The 15,760-nt window shown below is 41.9% G+C and overlaps 1 protein-coding gene across 14 annotated transcripts in view; it reads left to right on the forward strand.

Moving 5' to 3' along the window:
* LOC129819503 (regulation of nuclear pre-mRNA domain-containing protein 2-like) overlaps nucleotides 1-15,760 on the forward strand; it is a 50,318-nt gene that overhangs the window by 7,304 nt on the left and 27,254 nt on the right. For all 14 annotated transcript variants that reach the window (XR_008754084.1, XR_008754088.1, XR_008754091.1 and 11 more), the window contains exons 2-9: nucleotides 6,608-6,737; nucleotides 11,980-12,128; nucleotides 12,355-12,407; nucleotides 12,670-12,796; nucleotides 13,103-13,278; nucleotides 13,459-13,807; nucleotides 13,943-14,173; nucleotides 15,486-15,665. Coding sequence is in view for 1 of the 14 variants with exons in the window: in XM_055875819.1 (XP_055731794.1) it covers nucleotides 6,608-6,737; nucleotides 11,980-12,128; nucleotides 12,355-12,407; nucleotides 12,670-12,796; nucleotides 13,103-13,278; nucleotides 13,459-13,807; nucleotides 13,943-14,173; nucleotides 15,486-15,665 (1,395 nt within the window). In the remaining 13 variants the exon portion in view is untranslated. The remainder of the gene's footprint in view (nucleotides 1-6,607; nucleotides 6,738-11,979; nucleotides 12,129-12,354; nucleotides 12,408-12,669; nucleotides 12,797-13,102; nucleotides 13,279-13,458; nucleotides 13,808-13,942; nucleotides 14,174-15,485; nucleotides 15,666-15,760) is intronic.

The raw sequence follows: 15,760 nt of genomic DNA on the forward strand, positions 1-15,760 counted from the left end.
ACATTAAGAACACCTGTTCTTTCCATGACTGACTGACCAGGTGAATCCAGGTGAAACCTATGATCCATTATTGATGTCACTTGTTAAATCCACTTCAATCAGTGGAGACAAAGGGGAGGAGACAGGTTAAAGAAGGGTTTTTAAGCCTTGAGACAATTGAGACATGGATTGTGTATGTGTTCCATTCAATGGGTGAATCAATACTAGGAGGGTGTTTAAGGTTTTGTACCCTGTTTATCCCCTGAAAGTTAGCTTGTTAACTAGCTAGCCATATTGACGTGATCAGTTGTTAGCTAGTTAGCCAATTTGACGTGGTCCATGAATCAATGTAGCCTATCATGTCTGTCAGCAGCAATCGTGATTAAACACTGTTGAAAAGGGGATAATGTTAGCTAACTTTGCTAGGTAGGCAGGCCTACGTTGGTTGGAGAAAAAAGTATGTTAGGTCTACTTACCACTATGTTTAGCCAACTGTACAAAGTTTCTACCGGTATCTTGCAAAGGAAACATTATCAGCTAACAGTGCATCGGCAAATGCTTCTGCTGCTTGACAGGCAAACCCCACAAGGGACGGGGAAATGAACCTAAACCACTCATACTTGTCAGGTATAGTTTTATTTTATGTCACTCAAATATCCAATTAATGGTTGCCAATATTGAGAGATATCGTAAGGCTACTCTAACGTATCTGAAAGTACATGATCAATTGATGTTTACTGATCATGAAAAGCATGCGGTTACCTGCTGTATAACTCTGATAGAGATAAATGTGCGCAATTGTTTTGCATGGAATAATCAGAAATGTGTAGTTCTGACTATTCTCTTCAAGAGGTGATATTACAATAAATCAATCAAATGTATTTATAAAGCCCATTTTACATCAGCCAATGTCACAAAGTGCTATACAGAAACCCAGCCTAAAACCACAAACAGCAAGCAATGCAGATGTAGAAGCACGGTAGCTAGGAAAAACTCCCAAGAAAGGTCAAAACCGAGGAAGAAACCTGGAGAGGAACCAGGCTCTCAAGGGGTGGCCAGTCCTCTTTTGGCTCTGCCGAGTGAAGATTATAACAGAACATGGCCAAGATGTTCATAGATGACCAGCAGGGTCAAATAATAATAGTCACAGTGGTTGTAGAGGGTGCAACAGGTCAGCACCTCAGGAGTAAATGTCAGTTGGCTTTTCATAGTTAACATCTATTTAACAATCCCTTAAATGGCATGCAGTTGTCAATGGTTTTAGCGAAGCTGGGGGTGTCCTTGCCCCCAGCAGGCAAATCGAACACACTGCACCTTATTGTGACTTTTTATTGAAAATGACCTATAGGATCTCTATGAGAATAACAATGTTGATGTCATAGTGGCTAATAGGGCTGGGAATTGCCAGGGACCTCATGATATGATATTATCACAATACTTAGGTGCCGATACGATATGTATTACAATTCTATATATATATATTGCGATTCAAAACTGTGATTACATTGCGATTTCCATGGTCCAAACTAGAGGTCGACCGATTATGATTTTTCAACACCGATACCGATTATTGGAGAACAAAAAAAGCAGATATCGATTAATCGGCCGATTTTATTTAAAAAAAAAATTATATATATCATACACACACACATTTTTGTAATAATGACAACTGCAACAATACTGAATGAACACTTTTATTTTAACTTAATATAATACATAAATACACACACACACACACACACACAGCTCTGAAGTGACAATGATACTGAAGAGTCTGCTTAGGAGACAAATACTCTCAACTGTTTGAATAAAAATAGAGTTTAAGTTACCTGTGATGAATGTTGAAAACAAAAACTGTCATCTCTATATGCAGGAAATCCTTTTTTAATAATGGGCATGGTAAGAATTGACGACCAAAGTGCGAGTCATAGGCGTCATGGAATGTGTTCCATGACGCCTAGCAAAATCTGAAAAGCGGTTCCTTCATTTATTCCATAGGATATTTTTTAGATTCACTTAAAATAAGGTCTGTGTTTCGCGTAGGCTTACACCACCTTGCCAATTTTATAACTGTGTAGATATCCATAGGACAAGGTAACTCTGATCAATATTGGCTAAATATAAGCGAAGATTTTAAAAAAAAAGTGGATTTATGAAAATATGTTGACAAACGTTTCCTTATCCTAGTGAGAGTTACACGGGTATCAAAACGTCGAGGCGGTTTAAGCCTGCACGAAACACAGACCTTATTTGAAGTAGATCAAGACATTCTCTATGGAAGACATGAACGGTAAAATAACGAAGGAACCCCTGTCAAGTTCAGCCGCAAGTTATTACAGGAATTATAACGCGTCGACTATTTCTCTCTAACCATATACCTTTGACTAATCCGGAAAATATCACCTCAAACAAAACGTTTATTCCGTTCCGTATTTTATCTAACGGGTGGCATCCATAAGTCTAAATATTCCTGTTACATTGCACAACCTTCAATGTTGTCATAATTACGTAAAATTCTGGCAAATTAGTTCGCAAAGAGCCAAGCGGCCCAAACTGTTGCATATACCCTGACTCTGCGTGCAAAGAATGCAAGAGAAATGACACAATTTCACCTGGTTAATATTGCTAACCTGGATTTAATTTAGCTAAATATGCAGGTTTAAAAAATATATACTTGTGTATTGATTTTAAGAAAGGCATTGATGTTTATGGTTGAGTACACATTGGAGCAATGACAGTCATTGATTGATTGTTTTTTACAAGATAAGTTTAATGCTAGCTAGCAACTTACCTTAGCTTACTGCATTCGCGGCACAGGCAGGCTCCTCGTGGAGTGCATTGTAATCCATGCAAGATTGGATCCCCCGAGCTGACAAGGTTAAAAATCTGTCGTTCTGCCTCGTTCCTAGGCCGTCATTGAAAATAAGAATGTGTTCTTAACTGACTTGCCTAGTTAAATAAAGATTAAATAAAGGTGTAAAACATTTTTTTTTAATTATTATTATTTTTTTAAATCGACATCGGCGCCCAAAAATACCGATTTCCGATTGTTATGAAAACTTGAAATCGACCGCGATTAATCGGCCATTCCGATTAATCGGTCGACCTCTAAAACACACCCTCGTAAAACTGACTATCCTACCGATCCTTGACTTCGGCGATGTCATTTACAAAATAGCCCCCAACACACTACTCAGCAAACTGGATGCAGGCTATCACGGTGCCATCCGTTTTGTCACCAAAGCCTCATATACTACCCACCACTGTGACCTGTGTGCTCTTGTTGGCTGGCCCTCACTACATATCCGTCGCCAAACCCACTGGTTCCAGGTCATCTATAAATCTTTGCTATGTAAATCCGCGGCCTTATCTCAGCTCACTGGTCACCATAGCAACACCCAAGCACGCGCTCCAGCAGGTATATTGCACTGGTCATCCCCAAAGCCAACACTTCCTTTGGCTGCCTTTCCTTCCAGTTCTCTGCTGCCAATGACTTGAACAAATTGCAAAAATCACTGAAGTTGGAGACTTATCTCCCTCTCTAACTTTAAGCATCAGCTGTCAGAGCAGCTTACTGATCGCTGTATCTTTAAATAGCACACCCAACTACCTCATCCCCTTATTATTACTTACCCACTTGCTCTTTTGCATCCCAGTATCTCTACTTGCACATAATCATCTGCACATCTATCACTCCAGTATTAATGCTAAATTGTAATTATTTTGCGTCTATGGCCAATTTATTGCCTACATCCCTACTATTCTACACTTGCACACAGATTTTTCTATTGTTATTTTCTATGGTGTCATTGACTGTACGTTTGTGTAACTCTGTGTTGTTGTTTTTGTCGCACTGCTTTGCTTTATCTTGGCCAGGTTGCAGTTGTAAATGAGAACTTGTTCTCAACTGGCCTACCTGGTTAAATAAAGGTGAAATAAAAAAATAGTTGTGGATTTGGGGTGGCTAATTGTTGTTACAATTGTGGAAGCAATATTATAGATCTAAATGATAGTAGAGTTTTAGGTTATAGCTAGCTTGTGTAGTTAACTAGTTGGCTAACCTACCTTTCTTGCAGTTTCTCTCGCAGAAGCACTCAGGTGATTCATGTGAATTGTGTTACGCTCTGCAGGGCTTCTGTATTGCCTGCTGGTTCCTGGCGTGCCGTTTTTCGCGTAGGTGCATTCTGAAGCGATCCAAGTGAATTGTGTTTCGCGCCGCAGAGCGTCTGTATCGAGCACTGGTCACTGGCACGCTGTGTTTCTTGAGTTGCCTGCCACAACTCACAGAGCTAAATAACCTTCAGAACTGTGTTGAACCCAGACAGATGATATATTTACCCAAGAAAAGCGAATGTGCTAGTTACAGAACTTTATTTGGAAAACTATGTTTGGAAGAAATAGGATGCTTTTTTTGGTGTGGCAGTAATGATTGTCTGCCGTTGCGCATCGCCACACTTAAATGAATGCAGAGGAAACACTGCCTTGACTTATTCCACATTTTGTTGTTACAGCCTGAATTAAAAATATATTAAATATATGTTTTCCTCTCACCCATCGACACACATTACCCCATAATGACAAAGTGAAAACATGTATTTTTTCCCCCAGGTCTTGCCAAAGATTTTCATGTAGATTTAAGTCAAAACTGTAACTAGGCCACTCAGGAACATTAACTGTCTTGGTAAGCAACTCCAGTGTAGATTTGGCCGTGTGGTTTAGGTTATTGTCATGCTGAAAGGTGAATTAATCTCCAAGTGTCTGGTGGAAAGCAGACTGAACCAAGTTTTGATCTAGGATTTTGCCTGTGCTTAGCACCATTGTGTTTCTTTTTAGTCCAGGAGAACTTCTTAACGTACCCATAACATGATGCAGCCACCACTATGCTTGAAATTATGGAGTGTGGTACTCATGTGTTGGATTGGATTTTCCCCTAACATAACACTTTGTATTCAGGAGTTAATTGCTTTACCACATTTTTTTTGCAGTAGAACTTTAGTGCCTGTTGCAAAAATATTTGTATCCTGTACAGTCTTCCTTCTTTTTACTCTGTCGATTAGGCTAGTATTGTGGAGTAACTAGAATGTTGTTGATCCATTCTCAGTTTTCTCCTATCACAGCCATTAAACTCTGTTTTAAAGTCACCATTGGTCTCATGGTGAAATCTATGAGCGGTTTCCTTCTTCTCCGGCAACTCCGTTAGGAAGGACGCCTGTCTCTTTGTAGTGACTAGGTTCATTTATACACTATCCAAAGGGTAATTAATAACTTACTTCACCGTGCTCAAAGGGATATTCAATGTCTTTTTTTTACCCATCTACCAATAGGTGCCCTTCTTTGCGAGGCATTGGAAAACCTCCCTGGTTGGTCTTTGTGGTTGAATCTGTGCTTGAAATGTACTCATCGACTCAGGGAACTTACAGCTAATTGTACGTTTGGGGTACAGCGATGAGGTAGTAATTAAAAAATTATTATAAATGCTGCTTTGTTTAGAACGCAGGTGAAATCTTTGAAAACTATTTTTTGAAGAGATGGCTTGCAGATATTTGAAAGCTAATGGGACCCTCGAAAAAATGCTTTGTCTTGGTATTATATAGAACCATAACAGTATTGGTGACAATGATGCCGTCATCACCTGCTGAAGGTATTGAGAGATTGGGGATAGTTTGACATTGGGGATAGTTTTATCATTTTTAAATGTAGAGCCTACTTGGCCTTGGGTAAAGCTTTGCGTCACAGCCTTTGAAAGTGGAACAGCCCAGGCTCTAGGCCAGGGTATCTTGGACCCGGTGCAAGGCTTTCGGCCTGCATCTGTTAAACCACCTAAAACATGGTTTCAATCAGTGCAGGACAGGATGAAGAGTAGCCTAGTTTGTACGAAACGCAGGCAAGTTAGCCTTAGGTTACGAGAAGGCAATGTACACGTAACTACCAAAATAAAGCAAACACTTGAGTAAACGAGGGATACAAAGTATATTGAAAGCAGGTGGGGTGCTTGGTTTAGGTCCATTCAACCCCTTAGAGGACAAGGTCAACACCAAAAAATACGCAGCCATTCTGAGTGATCACCTTCAACCTATGGTGAAGCATTTCTACCCTGGTGGGAGTGGTCTCTTCCAGGATGACAATGCCCTCATCCACAGGGCACGAGTGGTCACTGAATGATTTGATGCGCATGAAAACGATGGAAACCATATGCCATGGGCTGTCTGTCACTAGAGCTCAACACAATTGAACACTTACGGGAAGATTCAGGAGTGGTGGATGAGACGATGTTTTCCATCACTATCAACAAAACGGCAAATTATAAAATTGATTGTGAAAGAATGGTGTCGCATCCCTCCAATAGACTTCCAGACACTTGTAGAATCTAGGACAAGACTCATTAAAGCTGTTATGGTGGCTCGTGGTGGCCCAACGCCCTATTAAGACACTGTTACCTTTTATTTTGTCAGTTACCTATATAAACCTATTGCTGTAGTAGTGTCAGTGTCGGGTACTGAAAGGCTTGACAAATAGGAAGTTGTATGGTATTTGTGTGTGTAACACGTGTCATGCTCAATTTTTGTACAGTTCTACCACTTATGTTTTCAATTCAACTATTCTCCCTCTCCCTCCTTTCTCCTGGCAGCTGAGGCTTCTCACCGTCTCAATTTGTTCTACCTCGCCAACGATGTCATTCAGAACTGTAAGAGGAAAAATGCCATTGTCTACCGTACTGCTTTCGCCGACGTGCTCCCTGAGGCCTTCCAGCTGGTCAAGTGAGTAAATCAAACACTGTGTTAGTTTGTGGCCTCTAGATGCTGATCATGGGTCTGTTTAGCATTTCCCCCCACTAATGGTTAAGGTTAGGATTGGGGGAGGGTAAGCAGATCCTAGATCTGTACCTATGGGGAAACTTCACCCTGGAGTAAACCACACGGTCAGGGTCAGAGCTAACGTCGACAATACTTTTGTTTATTCACCGAGTCAATGGCCATCCCAAATGGCCTCCTATTCCTGTTCCCTTCATAGTTCTCTACTTTTGACCTGCGCCAATGGAGCTCTGGTCAAAAGTAGTGCACTATACACTCAGTGGCCAGTTTATTAGGTATACCCCGCTCATGAAATGTATCGTTCCTACAGACAGTGAGTCACGTGGCCATGGCTTGCTATATAAATCAGGTATCGTGGCTAGAGATCGACCGATTTAATCGGAATTACCGATTTAATTAGGGCCGATTTCAAGTTTTTATAACAATCGTAAATCGGTATTTTTATTTTTTTTACACCTTTATTTAATCTTTATTTAACTAGGCAAGTCAGTTAAGAACACATTCTTATTTTCAATGACGGCCTAGGAACGGTGGGTTAACTGCCTCGTTCAGGGGCAGAATGACAGATTTTTACCTTGTCAGCTCGGGGGATTCAATCTTGCAACCTTACAGGTTGCAACCAACGCTCTAACCACCTGATTACATTTTACTCCACGAAGAGCCTGCCTGTTACGCGAATGGAGTAGAAACCAAGGTAAGTTGCTAGCTAGCATTAAACTTATCTTATAAAAAACAATCAATCAATCATAATCACTAGTTAACTACACATGGTTGATGATATTACTAGTTTATCTAGCGTGTACTGCGTTGCATAGAATCGATGCGGTGCTTATCGTTGCTCGAATGTGTACCTAACCATAAACATCAATGCCGTTCTTAAAATCAATACACAGAAGTATATATTTTTAAACTTGCATATTTAGCTAAAAGAAATCCAGGTTAGCAGGCAATATTAACCAGGGGAAATTGTGTCACTTCTCTTGCGTTTATTGCACGCAGAGTCAGTGTATATGCAACAGTTTGGGCCGCCTAATATGCCAGAATTTTACGTAATTGTGACAAAACATTGAAGGTTGTGCAATGTAACAGCAATATTTAGACTTATGGATGCCACCCGTTAGATAAAATACGTAACGGTTCCGTATTTCACTGAAAGAATAAACGTCTTGTTTTCGAGATGATAGTTTCCGGATTCGACCATATTAATGACCTAAGGCTCGTATTTCTGTGTGTTATTATGTTATAGCTAAGTCTATGATTTGATAGAGCAGTCTGACTGAGCGGTGGTAGGCAGCAGCAGGCTCGTAAGCATTCATTCAAACAGCACTTTCCTGCGTTTTGCCAGAAGCTCTTTGCTGTGCTTGAAGCCTATCAACTCCCGAGATTAGGCTGGTGTAACCGATGTGAAATGGCTAGCTAGTTAGCGCGCTAATAGCGTTTCAAACGTCACTCGCTCTGAGACTTGGAGTAGTTATTCCCCTTGCTCTACATGGGTAACGCTGCTTCGAGGGTGGCTGTTGTCGATGTGTTCCTGGTTCGAGCCCAGGTAGCGGTGAGGAGAGGGACGGTAGCTATACTGTTACACTGGCAATACTAAAGTGCCTATAAGAACATCCAATAGTCAAAGGTATATGAAATACAAATGGTATAGAGAGAAATAGTCCTATAATTCCTATAATAACTACAACCTAAAACTTCTTAACTGGGAATATTGAAGACTCATGTTAAAAGGAACCACCAGCTGTCATATGTTCTCATGTTCTGAGCAAGGAACTTAAACGTTAGCTTTATTACATGGCACATATTGCACTTTTACTTTCTTCTCCAACACTTTCTTTTTGCATTATTTAAACCAAATTGAACATGTTTCATTATTTATTTGAGGCAAAATTTATTTTATTGATGTATTATATTAAGTTAAAATAAGTGTTCATTCAGTATTGTTGTAATTGTCATTATTACAAATAAATGTAAAAAAATCGGCCGATTAATCGGTATCTGTTTTTTTTGGTCCTCCAATAAATCGGTATCGGCGTTGAAAAATCATAATCGGTCGACCTCTAGCGTCTGTAAGTTGTTGAAGGCCAGCATCGCGGAGTCGCTTCTTCACTATTGACGTTGAGACGGGTACTATTTAATGAAGCTGCCTGTTGAGGACTTGTGAGGCGTCTGTTTCTCAAACTAGACACTCTAATGTACTTGTCCTCTTGCTCAGTTGTGCACCGGGGCCTCCCACTCTTTCTCTTCTGGTTAGAGCCAGTTTGCTCTGTTCTGTGAAGGTAGTAGTACACAGCGTTGTACGAGATCTTCAGTTTCTTTCCAATTTATCACATGGAATAGCCAACATTCGTCAGAACAAGAATAGACCGACGAGTTTCAGAAGAAAGTCTTTGTTTCTGGCCATTTTGAGCCTGTAATCGAACCCACAAATGCTGATGCTCCAGATACTCAACTAGTCTAAAGAAGGCCAGTTTTATTGCTTCTTTAATTAGCACAGCTGAAAAACTGTTGTCCTAACATAATTGCAAAAGGGTTTTCTAATGATCAATTAGCCTTTAAAAATGATAAACTTGGAATAGCTAACACAACGTGCCTTTGGAACACAGGAGTGATGGTTGCTGATAATCGTCCTCTGTACGCCTATGTAGATATTTCATTAATAATCAGCCTTTTCCTGCTACAATAGTCATTTACAACATTAACAATGTCTACACTGTATTTATGATCAATTTGATGTTATTTTAATTGACAAAAAAATGTGCTTTTCTTTCAAAAACAAGAACATTTGTAAGTGACCTCAAATTTTTTGAACGGCAGTGTATACTTGCATTTCCACAGAGGTTCTAGGAGGAAGCGGGGCCTTGACTAGACCAGTGAGAGGAACCTATTAAGTTCTTGACTAGCAACTGTCTAGATGTGCAAGGAGTTGACTCCTGGAAGGAGGGTATAAATGTATGTGCTTGTGTAAACATGTCTTTGTCTTTACAGATGTTTGACCCATTGCGTGAATAAACTTGGTTTGAGGTTTTTCCTAGTCGTCCATTGAGTAAAAACTCTAAACTTTGTTTAGAACCTAACAGTAGTTTGTTTATGATGTGGACACCAAGAAACTTCAAGCTGTCGACATGCTCCACTACAGCCCTGTCAATGCGGGTGTGCTCGGCCCTCCTTTTCCTGTAGTCTATGATCAGCTTCTTTGTCTTGCTCACATTGAGGGAGAGGTTGTTGTCCTGGCACCACACTGCCAGGTCTCTTACCTCCTCCCTATAGGCGGTCTCATTGTGTCATTGGCGAACTTAATGATGGTGTTGGAGTTGTGTGTGGCCACGCAGTCATGGGTGAACAGGGAGTATAGGAGGGGACTAAGAATGCACCCCTGAGGGGCCCCTACGTTGAGGATCAGTGTGGCTGATATGTTGTTGCCTACTCTTACCACCTGGATGTAGCCCATCAGGAAGTCCAGGATCCAGTTGGAGGGAGGTGTTTAGTCCCAGGGTCCTTAACTTAGTGATGAGCTTTGAGGGCACTATGGTGTTGAATGCTGAGCTGTAGTCAACGAACAGCATTCTCACATAGGCATTCCTTTGTCCAGGTGGGAAAGGGCAGTGTGGAGTGCAATATAGGTTGCGTCATCTCTGGATGTGTTGGAAGGTTATGCAAATTGTAGTGGCTATGGTTTCTGGGATGATGGTGTTGATGTGAGCCATGACCAGCCTTTCAAAGCACTTCATGGCTACAGACATGAGTGCTACAGGGTGATAGTCATTTAGGCAGGTTATCTTGGCGTTCTTGGGCACAGGGACTATGGTGGTCTGCTAAAAACATGAAAATGTCAGTGAAGACACTTGTCAGTTGGTCAGAGCATGCTCTGAGTACGCGTTTTGGTAATCCGTCTGGCCTTGTGAATGTTAACCAGTTTAAAGGTCTTACTCACATCGGCTATGGAGCGCAATATCACACAGTCATATGGAACAGCTGGTGCTCTCATGCATGGTTCAGTATTGCTTGCCTCGAAGCGAGCATGTTAGGCAATTAGCTCGTCTGGTAGGCTCGCGTCACTGGACAGCTCTTCTATGGGTTTCCCTTTGTAATTCGTAATAGTTTTCGAGCCCTGCCACATCCGACGAACGCCAGAGCCAGTTAGTAGGATTCAAACTTAGTCCTGAATTGAAGCTTTGCCTGTGATGGTTCATATAAGGGCATAGCAGGATTTCTTATAAGCGTCCAGATTAGTGTCCCGCTCCTTGAAAGCGGCAGCGTTGCCTGTAATCCATGGCTTCTGGTTAGGATGTATACATACGTTCACTGTGGGGACGATGTTGTCGATGCACTTATTGATGAAGCTGGTGACTGATGTGGTATTCTCCTCAATGCCGTCGGATGAATCCCGGAACATATTCCAGTCTGTGCTAGCGAAACATTCCTGTAGCTTAGCATCCGCGTCATCTGACCACTTCCATATTGAGCGAGTCACTGGTACTTCCTGCTTTAGTTTTTGCTTATAATCAGGAATTAGGAGAATAGAAATATGGTCAGATTTGCCAATGGAGGGTGAGGGAGAGCTTTGTACGTGTCTCTGGAATGAAAGTGATCTTGTTTTTTCCCCCTCTGGTTGCACATGTGACATACTGGTAGGAATGAGGTAAAATGTAAGGTTTGTAAGGTTTCCTGCATTAATTAAAGGCCCCGGCCACGAGGAGCGGCGCTTCTGGGTGTGCGTTCTCTTGTTTGCTTAGGAGCCGTAAAACTTTAGCCTCCGATTCATTAAAGAACAAATCTTCGTCCAATTCGAGTTGAGTAATCGGTGTTCTGATGTCCAGAAGCTCTTTTCGGTCATAATGTTTCTGCCACCGTATGTTAATGTCAAAACAAAAGGTACATTAATTATAAACAAATACCACAATTGGCTAGGAGCCTGTAAAGTGGCATCAAGCTCCATTCTCTCAATCTGCAGCAACTGCGTGATGTCATCATGTCAGCATGGACCAACATCCCTGTGGAATGTTTCTGACACCTTGTAGAATCTACACCCGAAGAAATCGGGGTGTTCTGGAGGCAAAGGGCGTTCCGACCCAGTACCTCATTGTGGTTGAAATAAGGGGAATTTGATCTTCTCATCAGGGCTACTCTATCACTTTACACATCATTGACATGTCAGTGAAGAACCTTTCTGTCTCCTGTCCTGCAGTAATGTGGGAGACTCTAAGGTGATGAAGTCAGTGGACAGGATATTATCCATCTGGGAGGAGAGGAGTGTGTACACAGAGGAGCTCATAGCTGAGCTGAGGGCCAGTCTGGTCAAAGAGGAGTCACCTGTTGCTTTAGAAACACCTAAAGGTGAGTGAACCAGTTCCAACCATGTACCACCAGCAGAGTAAACTGTGATATACTGCATGTTTTGAATATCATGGGAAGTGTCTTTCGAAATTGTACAAATGTCAAGATAATGAGGCATCATGTTTATTGTTGTACTTCACTTTTAATTGTGTGGCATTTTAGCTGTTCTGTTCAATGCTTGTGTGTTGTGTTAACTTTGTCATGGACATTTCTTATGTCATTTCAGCTCCAGTCAACTCTAAAGCTGCTCTTCAATCTAAGATTGTAGCTGAATTTGTCGTAAGTGTCCACTACCCACTCTATAGGATAGATCCTATGTTCTGCTCTGTTTAGCCTCTTTTTTTTCTTCAGAATTGTTTTACTACATATCCTCTCGAGAAATGACCAAATCCTACCAAATTAACTGTAACTACTGCACTATGAGAACTGTAAATACTTCAAGTAAATGCTTGTACTACAAAGCTAGTATGTTGAGTTGAACTTGACCTTAACTATTGCCATGTCCTGTGGTGTGGCTCTCTGACGGTGTCCTGTCATGCAGCCCCAGGCATTCATCGATCATGTTTCTAAGTACCACAGCTCTGTGGAGGAAGTGGAGCTAAAGGAGAAACAGCTGGCAGCCATGAGGGTGGACGTCTGCAGCAGCAAGGACCTCAAGAGACTGAAAGGTAACAAGGTTTAGGCTGACACACAACCTCCTGCAAAGTCGTCCATGAGCATTGACCCTGTCTGTGTCCCAATTTGCACCTTATTTCCTATACAGTGCAACTTTTGACCAGGGCCCACGTCCTCCTGTAATGTTGTCAATGAGGATTGGCACAGGTACTGGAAAAGACACGAGGCATCTCTTACTACTCAGAAAAGAAAAAAGCCTTGACCCCTGTCTGGCCCCTCTGACCTCGGAGGAGATGAGGCTTGTTTTTAGCCTGACCAAGTCTTTATTATTTCTCTCTCCAAATCAACCACCCCTTCAGATAAGGCAGGGGGGAAGAGGCACTCCAAGGACTTTGAGGATGGCAGTGCGAAGCTAAAGGAGTTTGTGGCCTTCCTTGACCGGCAGATCAAAGGAGGGTCCCCTCTGTTGAATGCTCTTGGCAACGCAGACATTTTCTACGAGATGCAGTATAAGGAGGTCAAGATAGTCGCCAATGTGAGTAGCTGAACTAGATCGTGTCCGTAATGCCTTTGCATCTGTTGTGAAAGGTTGAAAGCGTTTCTCTTTGGTTTTAGTGGCGGGCTTTAGTAGTAAGACTTGAGTTGCATAGATTTGTAACAAATAATTTGCCATGTGTTTGAGTCTGAGTGGTTTTAAAAAAAACTTCTATTTAAGGCCTACAAGACGTTTGCCAACCGGGTGTCCCACCTCAAGCGTAAGCTGGACAGCCTCAAGGCCACCTTACCAGACCTGGACGAGTCGCCCCTCCCCTCGCCCTCGATGGATGCCCCGTCCCCCAATGGCTCAGAGTCCCCCTTCCGTGGCCTGGCCGACCCAGAATCTGACTTGGATGGCCTGGCCATGGATGATGAGGCGGAAATCACTCTGGGGGAAGCACCCAGCCCCCTGTCCTCCCCTGGTGGCTCCCCAAAGCAGGGCTTCACTGTCGGGGAGTTAGACAACCGCGACGTGGAGGACATGGAGCTCTCGGATGAGGAGGAGGCAGAGAGCGTCGGTATCATAGGTGAGGGGGAATGGCAGGTGATGCAGAGCAGGGATTGGGCGCAGGGTGTTAAGGGACAGGATGTATTACTTTCATGTGCCTCATTATAGTTATAAGACTAGATTGTATTGCAACTTGTTTCCTCTGTTTTCGCAGTTGAGGAGCGAGTTGAAAGTCCCGTCCCATCTCCAGACCCCATTCCTGTGCCTGTTGTCACACAGCTGCCGCTGGCCACAGAGGCAAAGCCTGTCCCACAGGCCACACCCTCCCCAGATCTCATGATCCCAGTGACCCCTACAACCAACATATCAGGCAGCCTCGCCAATGTAGACCTGGGTAAAATTAGCTCTATCCTCAGCAGCATCACCTCTGTCATGAAGAAACCAGGTGAGAAACTTCAGCTATTGTAACATCATAAAGGCACTACATGCAGGCAGCCACTGTTGCATCAACGGCACAGTTATTCCGATGGCACATCCATAAGCACCATTACATCATCAACAGTGTTACTCTGATTTTGCAGTCCAAGGTTGGGGTCAATTCAACCCTTGAATTAAAATTCCAGAAGCAGAATTTTGTTTAATTTGAATTAAAAGTAGATTTTTATTCAAATAAATTCAACTATGATGTGAAACATGAAAGTCTCATTCCTTTGACAAATCTTTTACCAAAAGCATCTCAGTTAATCCTTTAAAAAATAGATACCATTTCAAATATTAGCTTGATTATAACTCATAGATGTCGAACAGTATTTTTGTGTGCTTTTGTCATGAGATGTTAGGTTGTTCTGGTGTGTTTGATTCGATCTAATGCCTTCTGGGGAAATAATTGAATAACGTGTAAGTGAAATATAAATGATTGAAGACAACCTACAAAATTATCTTAGAATATTTATTGTTTTAGGGGAATGAGTTAAATGAAATGGTTCAACCATGTGTTAAACATAGTATTGGCTATCATACATTATGTATAGTATGTATGTACAGATAAATAATAGCCATTTACACTGAACAAAAATAAGCTGAAATAAAAGATCCCAGACTCATACTCATTGGCTGGGCCTAGCTCTCCAGTGGGTGGGCCCATGCCCTCCCAGGCCCACCCATGTCTGCACTCCCTGCCCAGTCATGTGAAATCCATAGATTAGGGCCTAAAGAATTTCAATTTGCTTATATGAACTGTAACTCAGCAAAATCTTTGAAATTGTTGCATGTTGCGATTTCTATTTGTGTTCAGTATAAATTACTGTTACCTATTTGAATTTCATTGAATTAAGTTCAATTTCCTTTAATTCAAATGGTGTTTTCTGTGGAGTGTGGTCAATTAAAATGTAATACAATAATTGAATTAGAATTAAATTCACAATTTAATTCAGAATTGACCCTGAGGCAGTTGGCCACATCATCGACGCTGTTATTCTTATGTCACTTGTAGCCTAGTATTGTTCCTTTTTGCTACTGTTACATCCTCAAAACATTATATTACATTACTATTACATTGTTAAACAGCATTTGACATCACAACATCTTGTGAAGTCAGTGTAACTGAGAAGCCATTATTTAGAGCATTTACCAACTATTCAGTCTGCTGGTCATTAACAAGGTTCCGTCACGGTGATCATCGACAACACATATTCCACTGCCCCATGAGAGGATAATAAATGTCCGATTTTAAAATCTGTATTTTCCTCCCTCTCCAGGAGTGAGTCCAGGTGCTTCTTTGGTCTGCCCCTCCTCTCCAGCCAAGACCACCCCTCCTGCCCCAGTAGCCCCCCAGGTAGCCAGCCCTCTGGCCAGCGTCCTGTCCAGAGTGGACATGACTCCCAAGGCGCTCCTCAGTGCACTGTCCAAAACCCAGGAGCAGGCCAGCGGGCGACATGGTAAGAAACTGGGGTAGAGCAAATGTCAAAGAGCGACTGAACTCATCGATTCCCCATGTTTTTCTGTTGCTCATTAAGAAAAACACGATTTCAGT

This window comes from Salvelinus fontinalis, chromosome 22 (assembly GCF_029448725.1).
Source record: "Salvelinus fontinalis isolate EN_2023a chromosome 22, ASM2944872v1, whole genome shotgun sequence".
Classification (NCBI taxonomy): Eukaryota; Metazoa; Chordata; class Actinopteri; order Salmoniformes; family Salmonidae; genus Salvelinus; species Salvelinus fontinalis.